The sequence below is a fragment of the Sarcophilus harrisii genome, chromosome 2 (assembly GCF_902635505.1).
Source record: "Sarcophilus harrisii chromosome 2, mSarHar1.11, whole genome shotgun sequence".
In the NCBI taxonomy this organism is placed as follows: domain Eukaryota; kingdom Metazoa; phylum Chordata; class Mammalia; order Dasyuromorphia; family Dasyuridae; genus Sarcophilus; species Sarcophilus harrisii.
Genome location: NC_045427.1, coordinates 213,874,959 through 213,894,539, shown reverse-complemented (window position 1 = coordinate 213,894,539; position 19,581 = coordinate 213,874,959). Strand labels below are relative to the sequence as shown.

Genomic DNA, 19,581 nt, shown 5'->3' with positions numbered 1-19,581 from the left:
TGATCTTCACTACCTGTTACATTGACTTTTGATGTTTTGGAATGTGGTTCCACTTACATTGTAGTTACTGTGTGTCACTCCCCCTCCCACCCCATTTTCTTGGCCCTGCTTCACTTCATGTAAATCTTGCCATGTTTTTCATGGTACAACAGTATTCCATTTGTTTTGTCATTCCCATACTGAACTCAATCATTTTTTGAGTGTAAAGGGGGAGGGCACCTAGATGGCACACTAGATAAAAGCACCAGCCCTGGAATCGGAGTTCAAATCCAGCCTCAGGCACTTGACATTAGCTGTGTGACCTTGGGCAAGTCACTTAACCCCGACTGCTCTGCTGGGGGGGAAAAAGTGTAAAGGGGTCCTGAGAACAAAATGTTCGAGGAATTAATGAAATAAAGTATTAAAGGTAAAAGAGAATCCTTCACTAGGAGGAGGAAGACTAAAAGGAGAACCATGATTGCCTCTTTATATAGCTCTCAAAACCTGTCTGGCCCAGGTGTTGACCACTGGACTATATGTATGAGGTCAGAGGCAACTCAGAATGAGCCTATCCATAGCATTTAATTAAACAGGAAGGGACCTTGCCTCTACAGAAAGGAAATGCAGCACAGCTGCTTCCAGTAAAATCATTGCTTTCAGTGTCTGTGACGAAATCTTTTCTCCTTTTAATTGGATTCCCAACCTGTTTACCCTCCTGTAATCTGACCTCTGTAGTTCTCACTTCACTTCTGGACTTGATTTTCTTCTCACTGGGTCCTTCATTCAGTCTGTTTCAGGCTTTATCTCTTATTAGGAAACCGTTTTGCTACAACTATGTCTTTGACATGAGACAAGGCACATAGGAAACTCAGCATCTTCTGGCTTTCTCTGAGGGTGCCCACTCCTTTAGCTTTTTTCCCCACCTTTCATCATGGTACTAAGGACTGGTGCCTGAGCCAAATGAGCACAGGTCATTTTTGCTAATTCAAAGGCTTTTATTCCCTGGGCGGTTGAGAGAGCTACTGGGAGATTCTGAGAGGGCACGAGAAAACTCAGCAGTAGAATTAGAAGTAAACACAAGATCTGAATACAGTCAGTCAACAAGCAAGAACTTATTAGATGAATGAGGGCAGCCTCTGAGCCATCTACTTTAGGTGGATTTTCTACAGTTTTTAATAGTATTAACAATGTCCTCCTCCAAGATACAATCTCCTCCCTTGGTATCTGTAATATGGGTGACACAGTCCTCTGAAAGATGTCTATAATTAGCCATCCAGCTACTTTAAATGTCCTTCACTGGTGTGGTTTCTCCCCAACTGTTCCAAGTCATGTTCTTAACATTCTCTCCCTTGGTAATTTTTAAAAATGCATTTTTATTTATAATTTGTTTTTACATGGCATGCATTTGACCGTGTATACTTTCCTGTCTCCTCTCACAGACATCCAATATAAGCTAAAGATATTTTTTAAAGGAAAAAAAACTATCAACAAAATTGATCAATACATCAAAAATTTCTGAAAATATTTGCAAGGATCGATATCCATAAATCTCCCACTTCTACTCAGGAGTAGGGTTGGGGTATATCCTAATATCTCTTCTTTAAGGCTTCTTCTTTGCAACATTTCAACATTCCTTCTGATTGTTCTGTAGTATTTCTTTCATTTACATTGTTACAAGTCATTGTGTATGTTGTTTCTTTGGTTTTCACTCAATAGCAATTCATACCAATCTTTCCATGATTCTCTGCATCATATTTGATGTTCCTCATAGCATAGTAATATTCCAATACATCCAAGAACCACAATTTGTCTAGCCATTCCCAAATTGATGGTTGTCTACTTTATTTCCATTCTTCAATACTACAAAAAAAAAAGTGGTGCTATAAATATAACTGAGGGAGTTCGTTGATAAATAGAAAATACCTTTTGTGATTTTGTTCCATGAGCTTAATCTTTATTTCTATGCATATTTTTTAGGAGCTAGTTAACCAGCCCTCTTTTCTCTCCTGAATTCCCTTTTTCTTTGTATTACCCCATAAAAGTCAAAATCTCCCAACTCAAATTCTCCAAAATAACTATTCCCCCCTCAAACCTGTCCTACCTCCAGACTTCTCTAGTTCTTCTCCAAGTTTCTGACTCAGCCAATTCCCCCAAACCCAATCATTTGCTTTATTATCTTTCACATCCATCTTTTAGTTATCATCTAAGCTCTTTTCCCCTGGACCTGAACAAGATTCCTAATTGGACTTCTCCTCAGAAACCTTCATTGACTTTGTTTCCTCTAGAATAAAATACAATTTAATCCCCTTAGTATTTGAAACCTTCTTCAACATGGTTCCTTTCAGCCTTTCCAGCCTTATGCATGACTGCTTCACAGATACTATATACAGACCGGCCAAATGATTTATTGCTTTCCCTCACAACATTGCATCTCCCATTTCCATCCCATTATGCAGGCTGTCCCTTACATCAGCATGCCCTCTCTTTTCACTTCTGTTTCTTAAGAGTTCTTGGATTCTGTCAAAGTTCACCTCTGATAGGAGGCTTTTTCTGAATCCCATCAGCTGCTAGTGCTGCCACTGAAAAAAATAACTTTAGTATTTATTTTGTTTATGCTTTTGCGTACCTATGTTTTCTCAAAGTATATGAGCTCTACCAAGACAGAGACAATCTCTTTTTTATCTTTTTACCTCCCACATTTACACAATACTGTGCATAAAGCAGGTATTAAATGCTTATTAGTTGACAAAGGATCATCCCTTTAAATAACTCCTTACAAATGCTTTTCTGAAATAAAATCACATCAGGGCTGGGGTAAGAAGTGGTTCCCTACTATTTTCAATTCCCTTTAGAAAAATGGCCTGTGGCATTCAAAATTCAAGACTTTCTGGGTTATTTCTAGGATTGCTCCAGTGATATTGGAACTTTTTAGTGTCCCATGCTTTCATTGTCTTTTTGCCCAGTTACTGACATATACTGCCCTTAACTGGAACAATGTACTTGAATTCTGAGTGACCTCCAAGTACTTTCACAAAATAAAAATATTAATCCATAGAGCTGAGAAGCCCAATATAAAAGCATGTCGTCTCCACAGGAGATGGGGATGATAAAAATTAACAGCAATTCATTTTCAGATGGTTACAGAGCTTTTCATATTCACTCCATCTTACATGGTCTTCACAAGCTAGAGGTAAATACTGCCAATACTTTTGGCTTCAATTTTACATTTAGGGAAAAGGGGCTGGAGGGTCTGTCTCACAAAGTCAGAGAGAGTAAGAAACAGAAAGGCAGGAGTCCAACTTAGTCCCCTTGGCTCCCAATCTAGCATCTCTCCCAAAACATGCCATGCAACGCTCTCAAGGCTGTGATTCCTTAAGGTGTCCACTGGATGTAGCTTTAAGGCTGACCGAGACTGGTATAGCTCAGGGATCAGAATTTGGGTTAAGCCCTCTTTGGAAATAAAGGCCTGAAGGTATGGCTAGCCCTTGCACAGAAAGGAAGTGCAGTTGAAGATTTACCTCCTACAGCATTGACCCAAAAGCTGAAAAGCAGTGGTCATAACCCAGGTCCACATTTCAATTGTTTCTGATGCAAAACCAGACTTTTCCCTTCACCTTCAAGGACAGACCAGTGGTACTTAAGAGGCACCTATGATGATCTCCCCACCAAAGATTCCCTGAAGTACCTGAGTTAACACAGGAAACTGAATTATGAATGACTGTAAAGGTAACAGGAAAAATATAGAGAAAGGAGGCAGAGTTGCTATGGGGAGAGAGGATATCATTTATTAACCCTGGCCATTCCACACCTCATTGGTCACCACTCTTGACTCGTAACACAACAGGAACAGAACTGCAAGGAATCATTCCTAGCTCAGTGATCACTAGGTCCACCAGTTCTGGAGGTGTCACATCATATACCAGATTCAGCAGACGCAGAGACCGGTGCTTCTGCCAGTTATCCAATACCACCTGGTCTCCTCGTTCACACAAAAGATCATCAGGATCATCTGTATAAGAAGGGGTGTTATCAGAACTTATGAAACTTTCTCAACCAGACTCTTCTGGAAACCAAGTAGTCAATCTTTGTCTTCATTTGCCCTTCTTCTTTATCAATCAGCCTCCCCCCCATCTACCCTACATTCCCCCTTGCCCGGCACAGAATCTTTGGGCTCTTCGTTCTTACCAAGCTCATTTGAGACAAAGGAATCAGTTTGTACACGCTCGCAGAACTTGTAGGTTTCACAGCAGACCAAAACAGGCACATTATAAGCCCGAGCCACCAAGGCTAGCTGGGCTGTCCCAACCCGGGACATCACAGACCCATTGGCCAGAAGCGCATGAGCTCCTAATAGCACCTTAGACACCTGAAATAAGAGAGAGGATCATGGCAAATGTTGATGAAGAATGAGGCTCCTGACTATTCCCCAAGACACAATGCGAAGGCAATAATCAACAAATCTCAATGACAAGTCTTCTGATGTGAAAATTGTGTCATTCTTCACCCATGAACACCAGAAAGCAATAATGATGATTTCATTAAGAGCTGCTCTTTCTCAGTTGCTACTGGTTCCAAGAGATGCTATTCTAACAACTAACTATACCGTGGAAAGTAGTTATTCATTTTTGTTATCAATTCTGTTACTAAGACCATAAAAGCCCTACATCATTTCCTGGAAGGCTCCTATCCCATTATTTTCCTCCATCTAGGATGGCCACTTGGAGAGATTACATAGTTGGTAGGTGGTAGTCAAGAATATGTTCTACTACCCAGCCCTGTCCTCACCTCGGGGAGCACATAGGAAGCTGCAGGAATCATCAAGTAGGACGCTGGGACCCCGGCACGGACAAGACAATGCAAAGTACGCCGTCCCTCAAGTCGTGGTCGGCTGTCCACCACTACCACCCGAAATCGACGGCCACTAGCCCAAGCTTCCCGAAGAATAAAGGATACCAGGGATGAACTGGAGTAGAGGGAAAGAATGCAACCATAAATGTCATTAAGATAGGATCAGTTATAATAAAATCCCAGTTACAGCCATACCATTTTTTTAAACAAGTAACCACAATGGGTAAAAGATCAGAGTTTCCCCAATGCCTATCAGCATCCTACAAATTCCCCAGCTACATCTTTTATCACCTGACTTGGACCATACCATCCATATACCAGGATCACATCCCCATCACTGATCTTCTCATAGGCTGAGCGGGAGATTGCCCGAGCTGCCAAAACAATCTTCTCTTGCACATACCGGTCCATGGCTGCTTGGAGTTCTGACTTTGCCTGATCAGAAGGGAAAAGGATGAGAAGATAACACAGTGCTGTCTTTGAAATATTATGTTGTTCTTGTAGGTAAGAATGGACTCAAAGGAAGCACTGACGGTCTCAGGAACATAAGTCTCAACTCTTAGTCAGGAGCAAAATAGACTCTAAGATATCAACCCTCACCCCCCTCACCCCATCTCAACCCCATATCCTGATTGTTACCTCCTCCTCTCGTTGGGTGCTGTTCACAGCTGTGATCTCTTTTGTGAGGAACTTGATGGCATTGCACATGCTGGCCGACAGTGGTCGACACTGATTCAAGAAGCTAGAAGAGCAAAGACAGCACAAATTAGTGAGAGTGAAAATCCCAGATCAGGGAGGTAAAGGGACAGAGAAAGGGGAAAACAAACAAACAAACAAACAAACAAAAAAAAAAACCAACGAGAACCATTAAAAAGGCAAACAGACAAAAGATAGCAGAAATTAGTACTGGGGTATGAGGTAGTAAGGAACCACAGACATTCTACCTGATAAAGGGATTAGAATTCAGAAGGGGAAGCAAGAGTGGGAGCAAGGAAAAAGAATAAAGAGCAAAAAGGAAAAGTAGAATAGGAAATAGCATGAGATAGGACAGGGATAATAGTGACCTGATGTTGTAAGTCTTTACCTGATGTAGGGTTTGAGCTTATTAACTAGATCTCTGGAGAGTTCTTCATTAGGAGGCGTGGTGTAGTCCTGAATTACCTAGGGAGAACACAAGCGAAGGGACATGAATTACCTAGGGACCTGAGAAAGGGAGTCCAGAAGAGATACTTGAGCTGCTCTGGGCAAATGTTATGGTAGCAAAGGTATCACTCCCCCTCCCACCCTGAGATGGTAAAAAATGAAAATGAGATCTTGTGAGAAGGGAAGGTATCTGAGGAGGAAGACAAAGGAGGCATACCTGCTGGAAGGCACGAAGTAGGGCGATGCATCTGGCATTGGAGCCACTGATTAGGCCCTGGGAGTACTGCAGGCCAAGTCGCACCACAGCTGGGTGGATCACAGAGGATGGGATGCTGAGAGGATGGGGGTGTCATACACTTTGCAGGGAGTCTTATTCTGATTTATAAGACTGACTTATTTTTCTCTGTGGCCCCCACTTCCCCTTCCCCAAAGCCACATCCTTTTAATTTCTACCCAGAATTTGTAGCCATTTTTAAAATCAAGCTACTCTGATCCCCTCTATTCCCTTTAGTTCTGTTTGTCTCACTGAACACCTACCTCATATACTGAGTTAGAGGAATACGGCGGCTATACTGGTGCAGGTGGGAGAAGAGGCTGACTTTGGAGCCATAATCCTTTCGAGAAGGCACCTGGAGAAAACCATGCCCAACAGAGAAATTCATATGCCATCAAGAGCAAGGGAGGGGATCAAGTCAGAGAAGAGGTGTGGAATGAGGCTCCTGGGCTCATTCTGCTCCTGATCTGCTCTCTGGGATACCTCCCTGGGTTTTCTCTAGCCCTCTAATTATAATCCTTACCTGCTGCCGTTCTGGTTTCTTAATAAGTTTCTTTAAAGCTGTGGTCTCATCCACCTGAACAAGCTCTGGAGGATGTTTTACTCCTGCAGGAGAAGCAAGAGAGGCACACAAGTGCTAGATATGAGAGCACAAAGACTATCGAGAAAAATACTCACACAACAGGTTTCTAAGGGGAAAACAATAAAACAGTAAAGGCTGCTTTATTCCTAGGAAACCCAGGATGTTGATGATCATCAAGAGGAAAGGGAAAAAAAGAAATAATAGGGTAATGAAAAATACCTAAGGGGGTTTCTGCTGCTGTGTTAGGGCGAGCCTGAGCAGATGATGCTGTTGACTCCCCCTTTCGTCCCTGCTTTAGGGCCCGCTCAGCTTCCTGCTTGGCTCTCCTCTCAGCTCGAAGCTCTGCTTTACTCCGGCCACCGGGAATCTTCTCCCCTGAGGATCCCAACTGACCACCAGAGTCTGGAATCTCTCTTGGTGGGCCCACTGGAGCCAGAGAAGACACTCAAGAACAGAGCAACTAGAATCCCTCCCCAGTGCAGTCTTCCTTCCCCATTCTCATTCCTCTTGCTAGCTCAAAAGGTACCCTCCCACCAGTCTCCCAGTGCTCCCACCTTGACATTGGCCAGAGCACAGAGTGGGGTCAGACACAGCTTCTGATCCTTTGTCTTCCTTCCTCTTCTTCTTCTGCTGTTTTTTCTCCTTACGAAGCTGCAGTTTTTCTTCTTGGGACATTTCCCTACCCCCAGCCTGAGGCACAGAATTGGATACTCACTCTCGTTCGCCAGCCTCTCCATTCCTTCCCTAACCATTCCCACCACCCCTAAGGTTCTCAGGAAGTAGATAAGGTTGGATCGCAATAACCCAGCCCCCTAAAATTCTCATCCCCTTAGGTACGGCAGGGCGGACTCCCCCAGAGATCTTCCCACTAGGGTCAGAAAGGGAGCCAGTGTTTCAAGGCTGGCAGGACCTCGCAGATTATTTACTCTAAACTCATCTGACAGGTGGGGGGACTGAAGCCCTAAAAGAGATACCATAAGACCACATTCTAACAACTGCGCACTTATCTAGTATAAATAATCTAAATTACCTAGTATAAATACAGCAGCATCCAGCCCAGAGGTCCTTAAGCTAAGACCTAGCGTTAGATTCCAAGATTCAGCAAATGCAGATGAGAAGGAGTTTCACCTCTATCTGAAATTTAGCCTAGCTTTCATTACTTAAAACGATTCTAGCTGTGCGTCAGCCGCTCTCGTCCCCACCACACGGCAGAGCCTGGCGCCTCTAGAGAGCAGAACAACTTGGGGGACTTGCCCGCCACCCGGGGGGGCAGAGGCGGGATTCGAACCCAAGCCTTCCGCCGCGCAGCCCCGAACATGCCAGCGCACTTACCCCGGGCTTGCCGGGCGGCTGGGCCGTCATCGCGGACACTGCTCCTGGATCCGAGAAAAGAGCGCACAATGAGGGTGGGGGGCCGGGCCGGGCCAACGGGGGGCCCTGCCCGAGGCCGGGGGCCGCGGGCGGCGGAGGGTGCATGCGGCTAAGCCGGGCCCGGGCGCAGTCCGTGGCGGAGGGGGCAGGTAGAGGGAAGAGGAAGGAGGGAGGGAGGGGCGAACGCGGGCGGCCGGCGTGGGGACGCGACGCCAAGGGATGCGCAGGCGGATCAAAGGCCGGGGCCGGGCGCCAGTGTCCCCGGCCCGGCTAGCCCGGGGGGCCGGCTGTGAACGCCCCCCTCCCTGCTCACCCACACCCCTCTCCGCCAAACTCACCCTCCAGAACCGCGACCGCTGCCATCCGCGGCCCGGACTCCTCCGCGGCTCCGCCGACCAGGCGCTTCCAACCCTGATTACCAGACCCACTCGGCCCCGAGGTCAGAGCGCCCGCCCAGTCGGAGTTAAGAACAGCACACGGGAGATGGGCGACTACAATTCCCAGCACACACTGAAGCCCCTCTTACGGATATCCGAGTTGAGTAGGCACAGTTGCTAACTACTGACTACAATTCCCGATAGGCATCACACCCCTTGCCTTCCGAGCCTCTGACCCAGCGTGCATCACGGGCACTCGCAAACTACGATTCCCAGCATGCATTTGACCCCGCCCCACTCCATCCCCCCCCCCCTCCCCGCGTTCCCCTCGGCCCCCAAAATGGCGAGTGTGGTGGCGGGGGCGCGCTGAGCGGCGGAGACGAGCGGAGGAGCAGCGGCACTAGGAGTCCGGAGCCCGGCTGGGCTTCACAGCCGGGAAGATGCATTTCTCCATCCCCGAAACCGAGTCCCGCAGCGGGGACAGCGGCAGCTCCAACTACGTGGTGAGGAGAGGAGGGGCGGGACGGGGCGGGGTTGGCTTGGAGTAACGGGCCCAGCCCTTCGGTCACTGGGGTATCTGAGCCCCTTTGCCCCTCAGGACGAGAGGCCCCCAGGCTTCTCGGCCGCCGTCCGTGTCGGGGGAAGGGGGACGGGCTGGCGCGTCCCGTCACGGCTTCCGTCCGGCATCCCGCAGCTCGGGCAGCCTCGCCCGGGGGGACTCTGGTCAGACAGCCCATCAGCTGACCCGGCCTTCTTCCTCCCGGTGCGGACGCCGCCTCCTGCGTGATCTTTACTCCCTCGGCGCGCGCCGAGTCCCCTGACCCGTCCTGGGATCCTCGGGGCCGGGAGTCGCAGCGCCTGTCGCCTTCTTGCCCGCGCGTGACCCGCTGCCTGAGGGGAAGGGGCTGCCGGGGCGTGGCGCCCAGGGGGCGGGTCGGCGTCGGCGGGTCTCGGGGTCTCAGGCCTGTACCTGCCTCTGTCTCTGCAGGCCTACAACATCCACGTGAACGGAGTCCTGCACTGCCGGGTGCGCTACAGCCAGCTCCTGGGGCTGCATGAGCAGGTGCGACTCGACACTCCCCTGGCCCGCAGCAGCTGCGTCCCCCGTTACCCAGCCCTGCGCTCCCGGATGGGCACGCCTCGGGCAGCGCGCAGGCCCTTCCCTTGTCATCTCCAGCCCACACCTTCCTTTCCAGCTGGGCTTTCCTTGCCCCCCGCCCTACCCGATCTTCCTCTGCCTGCCTCGCCAGCGTGTAGAGCAGTTCTCACTTCCTCACTGCCAGACTTCGTTCCTTTCAGTTTGCAAATCGCAGCTCCGGGCTCGCTTCCTCTAAACGCCCAACTTTTTCCTTTCATTATTTTAACCAACTTAAAAAAATATTCATTACCATTCACGGAATGGGGAGGGTACGCTGTCTGATCGGCACATTATGTCTCAAAACCACTGCAATATAGAGGTTAGAGATGAGAGAGACCATAATGGCCACGTATACTACGGCTTCCTTGTATAGCAAAGACTGACCCAGGTTGTGATTCACCTAAAGTCACACAGGTAGGAATGAGAATAAGAATAGCCAACATTTGTGAAACAACTACTGTGTGCCGGGTGCTGTGCTAAGCTTTACAATTATTTTCTCATTTGATCTTCACAACCACCTTGGGAGGTAGGTGCTGTTATTATTCCTGTTTTACAGATGAAGAAACTGAGGCAAACCACAGGTTAAGTGAATTGCCTTCACATGCACAGCTATCTACCCTATGGTGGCAAGAATTGGAACCAAGTTACTTGAGCTCAAAATTCTGGCAGCCTTTGTAATGTTAAATTAACTCATCTATTACACTTATCTCTATGTATGACAGTGGAAAAAGCACACAGCATCAGGAGTTGAGTTTTTAAAAGTCCAAATCCCAGATGTTATGATTATGGTCAAGGTTTTTTTTCTCTCAGTCCACAAAACTATTTTAAAAAAAATAAACTTATCTGGAGTACCTTTCAGTTCCACTAAATCTGTTATCCTTCACTGACTTATCTATTAGATTGAAAGCTCTTTAAGGACTGTCTGATGATTAATGTGTTCCTCTTAAGTTTTTCTTGCCTGCTGCTATGTAATTTATTAGGGTTCAGTTAATACAGGAACTTAAGTGACTTGGTAAAGGGACTTTAGATTGTGGTCCTGGTTCCATCTAGCTTCATCTTGAAGGGCTGACTTGTTTATTTTGAGGGCAAAAGATAAGGGTATTTTATCCTTGGGGTACACCTGATTCTTTTGAGATATTTTTTCTGCAAGAAGAAAGGTTTTTTTCCCAAGTAGTCAGGGTTTTTTTTGTTTTGTTTTGTTTTGTTGTTGTTGTTTTTAAATGCAGGGAACAAGGGACTGGAGAATTGAAGTTTGGAAAATTGAGCTTGATTGATTAAAGAGCCTAGTGGAGCCTATCTTTAGTTGCATCCCTTCACTTCTTTGTGGAATTGCCCTTTTTTCTCCCAACAGCTTCGGAAGGAGTATGGGGCTAATGTTCTCCCTGCATTTCCCCCGAAGAAGCTATTTACTCTAACACCAGCTGAAGTAGAACAGCGAAGGGAGCAGCTGGAGAAATACATGCAGGCTGGTGAGTTGGAATGTTGGGTTGGTTGATTGGAGAAAGATGAGAAACAGAACAGGATGGCCAAATAGTGCTGGTTGTTTAGAAGGTTTCTGATTCACTTCTAAGTCCCACAGTCACTTGTTTGTTGTAGTAGCAGAACCAAAGAAAAACGTTCTTGAGCAGAAATGAATAATGCCTTAGATTTGCAAAAGCTATGTTGACAAAATAATTTGTTTATTAATATTTTAAAGAACTACCTAAATAACATTAAGTGATACTTTATTAATATAAATTGGGAGACAGGGAGGGGAGAGATTTAATTTGTTTCTTACCTGCTTTAGATTAACTCTACTATTATTTCCTTAGCTCTGTAGATTGGACCTAACTAGATGGCAGGACCAGCCAAGGGTGGGGCAGGTGAAGAATTTATGCAAGGAGTGAGTGAGTGAGGTGAGGCCAGCTCAAGGAGTTAGCAGTAATTAACATCAGTCCAGGATATGAAACCAGGGGTGGGATCAATCAGGAACAGAACTGGGGTAGCCAAGGGTTGTGGGAGCCTGAACAGCTGGTACATAGCTATAACTTTTTTTACTCCCTTACAGTTCGACAAGATCCATTGCTTGGGGGCAGTGAGACATTTAATAGTTTCCTTCGGCGGGCACAACAGGTGAGTTGTTTAGGACTGAGATAAATAGGAAAGAGCAAAAGCTAGAACAGAACTTCTTAAACTTTTTGCACTTTGACCCCTTCTGAGAAACTTTTGTGATTCTGAGTATATGACATAATTATACAAATCAAACATTTACAGATAATAAATCATAATTTCCTGACCTCCATATTTAGTTATGAGACTCCTTATGGGGCTGCAAACCATAAGTTTAAGAAGCTGAGAGCTAGAGGACTGTCATTTTAGGAGGGTAGGCAGAAGGCAATCAAGACTAAATTTGGATTCTAATCCCATGGCTCTGTGTAATAGTCTGTGCTTTAGAGATGAGATTAAGGCAGCCTGTATCTTTCTGTGGGGCTTAAGAATTAAAGGAGTTAAGGAGCTAGATACTGTGAAATCTTGTGAATTGTCAACTCCAGGATGGGGTCTGAGCATTGCAAAGCTATCCAGGCCTGGATAGCAAAGAGCTATCCAGGATATAAATAAATATATTATTTATATCCAGGAAACGCAGCAGGTACCTACTGAGGAGGTATCCCTGGAGGTGCTACTAAGCAATGGGCAGAAGGTGCTAGTCACTATTCTGACTTCTGACCAGACTGAAGATGTCTTGGAGGTGAGCCCCCTGCCTGCTTCTTCACCGTCAGCCTTGAGTGATAATGGGGAACTTGGGAGTGTGTGAACAGCTGTTATTCGTGTTCATCTCCCCAGGCAGTGGCTGCAAAGTTGGACCTTCCAGATGACTTGATTGGCTACTTCAGCCTCTTTCTCGTTCGAGAGCAAGAGGATGGGGCATTCTCCTGTGAGTCACCAGTCATTACCAATATCTTAGGATGACCAGTCCTGAACACCTCCCTCTGATTCACAAGACCACAGTGTTTCATGATGTCAGGTTTCTATCCCTTCTGATCTTCCCCCCTTCACAAGTCTCATGTTTTCCTCTTATCTCTCCCACAGTTGTACGGAAATTGCAGGAGTTTGAACTGCCTTATGTGTCCGTTACCAGCCTACGGAGTCAAGAGTATAAGATTGTGCTTAGGAAGAGGTCAGGGATGGCCTAGTGCATTGGGGCAGCCTCAGGTGTGGGTTGTTAGGGCATAGAAGGGGCAGAAATCAGGAAAGGGGTGCTAGGCAAGAATTTCCTAAGCTTTTTCCTGTACCTGTGCTGTGCCTTAGCCATCTTAGCCTGTTACCATTTTTTTTCCCCTCGGCTTCAGTTATTGGGACTCTGCCTATGATGATGATGTTATGGAGAACCGGGTTGGACTGAATCTACTTTATGCTCAGGTAAAGTGGGAATTGCCCAAGAAAATTGCTTTCACACTCTACTTCTATGTTCTCAGAAAACCCACCTTGATCCCTTTGAAATGAGACTCCTGGGAAGAAGGCAGCTTGGACTTACCATTGTGGCTAACAGTATTTCTCCCCTTACTCTGCACTCTTTTCCCCCCCTATAGACAGTTTCTGACATTGAGCATGGCTGGATCCTGGTTACTAAGGAACAACACCGACAACTCAAGTCTCTGCAGGAGAAGGTCTCCAAGAAAGAGGTACAGATGGCACTACTTGTCTCTGTATGCTCCTTTTTAACATGAGCTGCCCCGTCTTCACCAGTTTTCCCTTGAGTATAATTCTTTTGAAACTCTCTTCTGACTCTGTATGTTGCATTTGTGTTCCATTTCAGTTTCTACGGTTAGCACAGACCCTGAGGCATTATGGCTATCTTCGGTTTGAGCCTTGTGTGGCTGACTTCCCAGAGAAGGGCTGCCCTGTGGTAGTGAGTGCCGGCAACAGTGAGCTCAGCCTTCAACTCCGCCTGCCTGGTCAGCAACTTCGTGAGGGATCTTTCCGGGTCACCCGCATGCGGTGCTGGCGGGTTACTTCCTCTGTGAGTTGGGGTACAGACACATGAGGGACTTCTCGAAGGTAACTCATATGGTACACTCGCTGGGAAGTCTGACAGAGTTAATGGCTTAGGAAATGAGAATGTTAAGGATAAGAGGAGTTAGGGAGGAAGGGAAATGTAGTCCAGGTAAGCTTAGCTCTGTTCTTCATACCACCAGGTACCGCTGCCCAGTGGGAGCACGAGCAGCCCAGGCCGAGGCCGAGGAGAGGTTCGGCTAGAACTAGCATTTGAGTATCTCATGAGCAAGGACCGGCTGCAATGGGTCACCATCACCAGCCCACAGGTGTGGACTTGATCTTCAATTATGACATGCACTCGAACACGCGCACACACACACACACATAAGCCTCCCCCCACTTAGCCATAGCTGTCCCATGCTGTGGCCTTTTATTATCTATTGTGTATCTGGGTCCAGGAAGTCTACATCCCTGAATATGCTTCACCTTTCCATGTCATAGGTGTTCTTTTAAGGTGGCTTTGTGGTATTTTGGGACCCCTTGTCGTAGTTAAGCTCTACTCTTATCCTTAGGCCATCATGATGAGCATCTGCTTGCAGTCCATGGTGGATGAACTGATGGTGAAGAAATCAGGGGGGAGTATCAGAAAGGTGAGAGGTGAACCTATTTTTCCTTACCTTGTTAGTGGGAATGGGTTGGTATAGTTTCATTCTGCTATTCAGTCAATGCATCTGTCTCAGTAATTGAAGCATTTATTTTTCATTCACAGATGCTACGGAGACGAGCAGGTGGGACCCTGAGGCGCTCAGACAGTCAGCAAGCAGTAAAGTCCCCACCACTGCTTGTAAGTTTTACCCGCTTTTAGCTATCTGATCTGAAACCAGTGTTGCCCTTGTTTGATACTATTTCTGTTCCCTGTTTCCCCAGGATTCACCTGATGCTACCCGGGAGTCAATGGTCAAACTCTCAGTGAGTTCCCAGCTCAGGGTGGGTGAAGTTGATATTTTTGGAGGGTCTTCAGCCTTCTGATCTCCCCCTTTATCCTTATTACAGAGCAAACTGAGTGCTGTGAGCCTTCGAGGGATCAGCAGCCCTAGCCCTGACACCAGCACCAGTGACGTTCATGGCAATTATGCTTTTGAAGGCATTGGGGATGAGGATCTGTAACCTCCACTCATGGATGACTCCTCCAGCTCCTACGGAGGAATGTACAGGAACTCGCCCTGTGCCTGTGCCCCCCAGGCTGGGGGCCCCTTTACCCTCCTCTTTTATCTCCTTGCCTTTCCCGAGCCAGTGGCCTCCTAACCACTCCCCTCCCCTGCTCCTAATGCCAAATTAGCATTTAGTATTTTTGCACAAAGCCCTATGGACCATGGACACCTGTTTGGAGGATGGAGATTCCCATGCCCCTGAGCTGCTTTTAATCCCTGATTGGAGGGAAGGAGGGGAGGCAGGGTTGGGAAGAGCCTCTGTGTATAGTTTGGCCCTGCTGCCCCATCATTAAACTCCGCCTGATCGCTGCCTGCCTCTGGCGTTCCCCTCTCACTTGGCCCTGCTTTCTTTCCCAGAGGAGCTCTGTGCCCAGCTCTGCCACCACAGCAGACATAGCTCCGTTAGTGTTTCCTTTATTATAAAGCACTGAAATAAGTTAAATAAAGAGGTGGGAGCTGGGCAGGCCCCCAGCTATTCCCTCAACAGCCCCTAGGCTGACAGGGGAGGTGAGGAGAGGGCCTTCTCCACTGCACTCAAGGAGTGTTGAAGGCAAGGCCTCCTGGTCCATGTGAGGGTCCCCCCTCCATGGGATTCTGGGCTGGTCCATGTAAGGGTCTGGATTAGTCTGTATGGAGCCCCTGGCCAGCGGGGGGAAGAAGAAAAAAAGGGCTTGGGTGGGGAGGGGAGGCAGGCCTCAGCCTCAAGTCTGTATAGAGCTGGTCCATGTGGAGTCCAGTGTTGAGGGGAGGACCTGTTTCAGGGTGAATCCGTGTGGAGTCCCCTACCACTGGTGGTGCTCAGAGATGTGGGGCCATGAGGGCTGAGGGCAGAGGATGTGCTGTGGGGTGGTGCCCACCCTTCTGAGGCGGGCCCTCCAGCCCCTCCATGGCCATGCACCTTCTGATGGCGCTTGTAGTTGTCCCAGTGGCCTGTCGTGTAAGCGCAGGTCCCACATCGGAAGGGCTTCTCTCCTGTGTGCCTGAGCATGTGGCGCTTCAGATTCATGCTCTGATTACAGCTGTAGTTGCAGAGACTGCAGCGGAAGGGCTTGTCGCCCGAGTGGATTCGACCGTGGCGTTTGAGGTTGGCCAGGTTGCCACAGGCATAAGGGCATAGGGGGCACTTGTAGGGCTTCTCCCCCGTGTGTACTCGCTGGTGCCGCTTCAGGTTGTCCAGGTGGGCTGAGGCATAGGGGCAGCGGGCACAGCGGAATGGCTTCTCGCCACTGTGTGTCTTCATGTGCCGGGCTAGGTGGTTGGGGTAGTGAGTAGCGAAGGGGCAGAGACTGCAGGCAAAGCCCTTATCTCCAGGACCTCGGGGGCCCCCGCTGCCTCCCCCTCCAGCTTCTCCCCGCATGCAGCGCCCACACATGGCGGCACCCAGGCGGCCTCCCTCACCTTCCCCTTCCTCCAACTCTTGCCCACAGCCTCGACAGGCCCAAGGGAACAGCAGCTCAGGCAGTGGCTCTGGTCCAGTACCTCTCAGCCCCTCCCCCTCTCCCCGCAGCTGCCCGCAGTCTGGCAGGAAACTGGCACCACCTGGCGGCACATGGAGGCTCAAATCTGGAAGGAGCACAGCATCTGTGGGGAGAAGGTCAGAGCATGGGCTGTGACTCCAGGTATTGAAGGACCGCTTGCCCTTCTGTCCCTGGTTTCTTGGTCCCTGAGCCACCCTCCTTCTTGGCCCGTTACCTTCTGGTCGGTGGGGCACAGCCCCCTCCTGCTCCGTGGGGCTGGGAGGCCTGGGGGGTCTTGGGGCACAACACCGGAAGCCGCAGGTCGGGCAGGGAGGGCCAGGGGGGCCTGTGTGGGTGCGCTGATGGCGCCTCAGGTTGCCCAGGCTGCTGCAGGCAAAGGGGCAATGGGGACAGCGGTACGGCTTCTCACCAGTGTGGGTGCGGGTGTGGCGTGTCAGATTGACAAGCTGGGCAGAGGCATAGGGGCAGCGGCCACAGCGGAATGGCTTTTCCCCACTGTGGGTTTGCATGTGCCGCTTCAAGTGGCTAGAATAGTGGGACACGAAGGCGCAAAGCCGACAGGAATACAGCAGCCGCGGGGGGAGTGGCGGTCCCCCACCTGGTCCTCCTGCCCCACAGCATGGTCCTTCACAAGCAGGCCCCCCACACAGTTGGCAAGCTGGGCCTGGCCTCTCACCCCCAGCCTCCCCTTGGCCCCTGGCTGGTTCCTCAACCTCACTCTCTGCGCTCAGCGCCCGGCCGCCCCCAGATTCGTCGTCACTCAGTCCATAGGGCAGCCCTGGCCGGGTCCCTAGAGAGTCTCCTGGCAAGACAGACACAGGAGGGGATGTCAAAAGTGGGTCGTGGTAGGCCTATCTCCTCCTAGTTCTCACTCCCCTGTTTCATCATCCAGGAGAACTCGCCTTTCCTTCTTCCCTTAACATAACTCATTTCATTTACTAGGGGACAGAGAAGCTATTCCCCTACTTCCTATCCTATGGTTAATCTTTTTGAATTTACTCTAGAAAATCAAGTTCAGTGTCAGTGAATGTTTGGCAGGTAAACGAAAAGCCTCCTTTTGATGCAGAAACCAGCCTTGTCGGTTCTGATCAACAGCTGGCTTGATAAAACGACAGCATTGTTTGATCCCTTCCACATTGTGACACAAACATGGGTAAAGACATAACAAGGAGAAAAAAGAGGAAACGTATAGAGCAAATAAATCCAAAATGTGATGAGATGCCCAAGTCAACTCAAGATAAACATCTAGGAGTCATAAAGGACCACAGCCTAAAGAATGAATCATTAGTATAATGAGCTAGGTTAAGTTTGTACCACCCTTCAAATCTTAGTATACACTTAAAAAAGCAAGTTTCAGGATGGTTACAATGACAATTAAAAAAAAGAAATACACCACCTTCCATGTGCACAGAACTTTATCATAGAGTCCCTCATTCATTTTCATAATGCTTCTGAGAAATAAGTAAGGCATAAAAAGGGTTATAAAATAGGAAAGTAGGAATCAAATAATGGTTAAAGAGTAGGGAAGGTCTAACTACAAGTCAGGAGCTAGAAAGGTTTGGAGTGGTCCCAACTGGCCACATGAAAGAAAGTCGTTCTTAAGGTGCCAATCCCTAGGCTGAGGCTTTCAGGACCCGGGCACCCCAAGCTGAGGGCCAGAGAGATAACAGGCGGCAAGCTAAGAGACTAGATGCACAGGGACACACGAACAGACTTAACAATATGGTCAGAGTCTTGCAAAATAGTGAATCAAGTCAAAAAACCAGAAAACCCCAACCCCGGCCTAATTCGGTTCTGGACCAGGACAAGACTTCCTTTTCTCTTCCCCGAGATTGAGCCCCAGTCTAAACGTGTTCATTCCGGGTCAGCAGGGCTCTGACCCATAAACCTCAAACCTCCCGACCGAGCGGACGGCCGAGCGAGCGACCCTTCACCCACCTTCTGAGTCCCTCTCGAAGCCCATGAGCTGGTCACTGCTGCCGTCACCTTCTTCCTCCTCCTCCTCCTCCTCCTCCTCTTCCTCTTCCTCTTCCTCCTCAAACTCCAGATCCTGGCCTAGCAGCAAGTCACTCTCCAACACCAGGGCCCCCGGCCCCTCCTCCAGGGGGTCTTCCGTGTCCACTATGGAGAGACACAAAGCTTGCCGGCTCTGCCTCGGGGGGGGAGGGGGGCTTGCCCACCTTCCCCCAAAGCAAGGGCACCTGCCCCTGCCTGCCACTGTGCCCTGACTGCTCCTCGGGGAGGGCGGAGGCCTGAGCTCTGCTGGACCCTCGCACTGCCCACTACACCGGGCTCCGGGGGTTCGTCCTGCGCTCCTCCCCCCCAGTCTCCGAGCCCCCCCACCTCGGCTCCACCCCTCCCCCACCCCACGACTGACCCCTCCCCCGCCCCGCCCCAACTCCCCTCCCCCTGCCCCTGCGCTCCTTCCCCCCTGACCCCTGACCCCCTCACATTTCACGGGCTGTGGGTGGCTTTGCTTCCTTCGGGGCATCGTGACCGGCTCCAGCCCGACGCGCCTCCGGCCCCGAGGCCGCCCCGCCCCTGCCTGCCCGCCTTGGCCCGCCCTCACTCCCGCTCAGGGCCCGCGGGCCGCCCCCATGCAGCGGCGCGGGCCCCGGGCAGCCCCCGGCCCTGGCCCCGGCGCCCAGCTCAGGCCGCTCCCGCCGCCGCCGCCGCCGCTTCCATTCATGGAGCCCCCCAACCCCCCTCCTTTCGGAGACCAGCTGGTACCTCCGTATTCGCTTCCGCTTCCGCTGCCGCGAAGCCCCACGGAACTCGTAGTCCATAGGAAACAGAGAAATCAGCCACTTCCGTGGCTCAATTGCTCAACCCGGAAGTAATTGTGACGAGATGGCACGGAACCCAATCAGGAGCCGGGTTTCCGGTGCTCCCCAACCCCTCCCCCTTTTTCTTTAAGTGTCTGGCGCCCTTACCACGAGCCCAACTGCCCGAGTTTCTCTTGGTCACCGAAGGTCGGTAGCGAGACTCCGCTACTGCCCCGGCCCCTCCCCCCACCCCACCTCCGGAGCGCGGACGGGATTTTCTTCTCCCTTCCTCCCCGAGACGCCCACTTTTCCAGCCGCTCCGCCGCCGAACCCGATGCCCTCGTACCGCGATCTCGACACGGCCCAAAAGGAACCCGTTTCTCTCCTCTCCCGAGCCCTGGCTGCCTGGGCCGGCACTCTCTCCTCGGCCCCTTTCAGG

General features: G+C 49.6%; 3 protein-coding genes across 5 annotated transcripts; 1 reads left to right on the top strand and 2 right to left on the bottom strand.

Moving 5' to 3' along the window:
* Positions 1 to 1,340: 1,340 nt before the first annotated feature.
* Positions 1,341 to 8,783, bottom strand: EIF2B4 (eukaryotic translation initiation factor 2B subunit delta). 2 transcript variants are annotated; one of them, XM_031951357.1, is made up of 13 exons: positions 8,537 to 8,783; positions 8,160 to 8,203; positions 7,382 to 7,517; positions 7,047 to 7,253; positions 6,768 to 6,850; positions 6,508 to 6,599; positions 6,188 to 6,302; positions 5,912 to 5,988; positions 5,467 to 5,569; positions 5,135 to 5,262; positions 4,765 to 4,942; positions 4,165 to 4,345; positions 1,341 to 3,988 (listed from the first exon to the last, which is right to left on the bottom strand). In XM_031951357.1, exons 1-13 carry the CDS (start codon positions 8,559 to 8,561, stop codon positions 3,789 to 3,791), a joined length of 1,569 nt encoding a protein of 522 aa, XP_031807217.1. In that variant the 5' UTR covers positions 8,562 to 8,783; the 3' UTR covers positions 1,341 to 3,788. The 2 variants fall into 2 exon arrangements, with proteins under 2 accessions (XP_031807217.1, XP_031807218.1); XM_031951358.1 differs by lacking the exons at positions 8,160 to 8,203; positions 8,537 to 8,783 and adding an exon at positions 7,858 to 8,118.
* Positions 8,784 to 8,840: 57 nt separating this feature from the next.
* SNX17 (sorting nexin 17) lies at positions 8,841 to 15,214 on the top strand. Its single transcript, XM_031951359.1, has 15 exons — positions 8,841 to 9,078; positions 9,564 to 9,638; positions 11,065 to 11,182; positions 11,761 to 11,825; positions 12,331 to 12,441; positions 12,537 to 12,627; positions 12,783 to 12,870; positions 13,043 to 13,112; positions 13,283 to 13,375; positions 13,510 to 13,713; positions 13,889 to 14,014; positions 14,261 to 14,338; positions 14,458 to 14,532; positions 14,616 to 14,657; positions 14,742 to 15,214. Exons 1-15 carry the CDS (start codon positions 9,016 to 9,018, stop codon positions 14,853 to 14,855), a joined length of 1,413 nt encoding a protein of 470 aa, XP_031807219.1. The 5' UTR covers positions 8,841 to 9,015; the 3' UTR covers positions 14,856 to 15,214.
* Positions 15,215 to 15,297: 83 nt separating this feature from the next.
* On the bottom strand, positions 15,298 to 19,316 carry ZNF513 (zinc finger protein 513). Of its 2 annotated transcripts, none has more exons than XM_031951356.1 (4): positions 19,108 to 19,316; positions 18,316 to 18,498; positions 16,592 to 17,179; positions 15,298 to 16,480 (listed from the first exon to the last, which is right to left on the bottom strand). In XM_031951356.1, the coding sequence occupies exons 2-4, from the start codon at positions 18,338 to 18,340 to the stop codon at positions 15,657 to 15,659; spliced, it is 1,437 nt and encodes a 478-aa protein (XP_031807216.1). In that variant the 5' UTR covers positions 18,341 to 18,498; positions 19,108 to 19,316; the 3' UTR covers positions 15,298 to 15,656. The 2 variants fall into 2 exon arrangements, with proteins under 2 accessions (XP_031807216.1, XP_031807215.1); XM_031951355.1 differs by lacking the exon at positions 19,108 to 19,316 and adding an exon at positions 18,829 to 18,992.
* Positions 19,317 to 19,581: the final 265 nt, after the last annotated feature.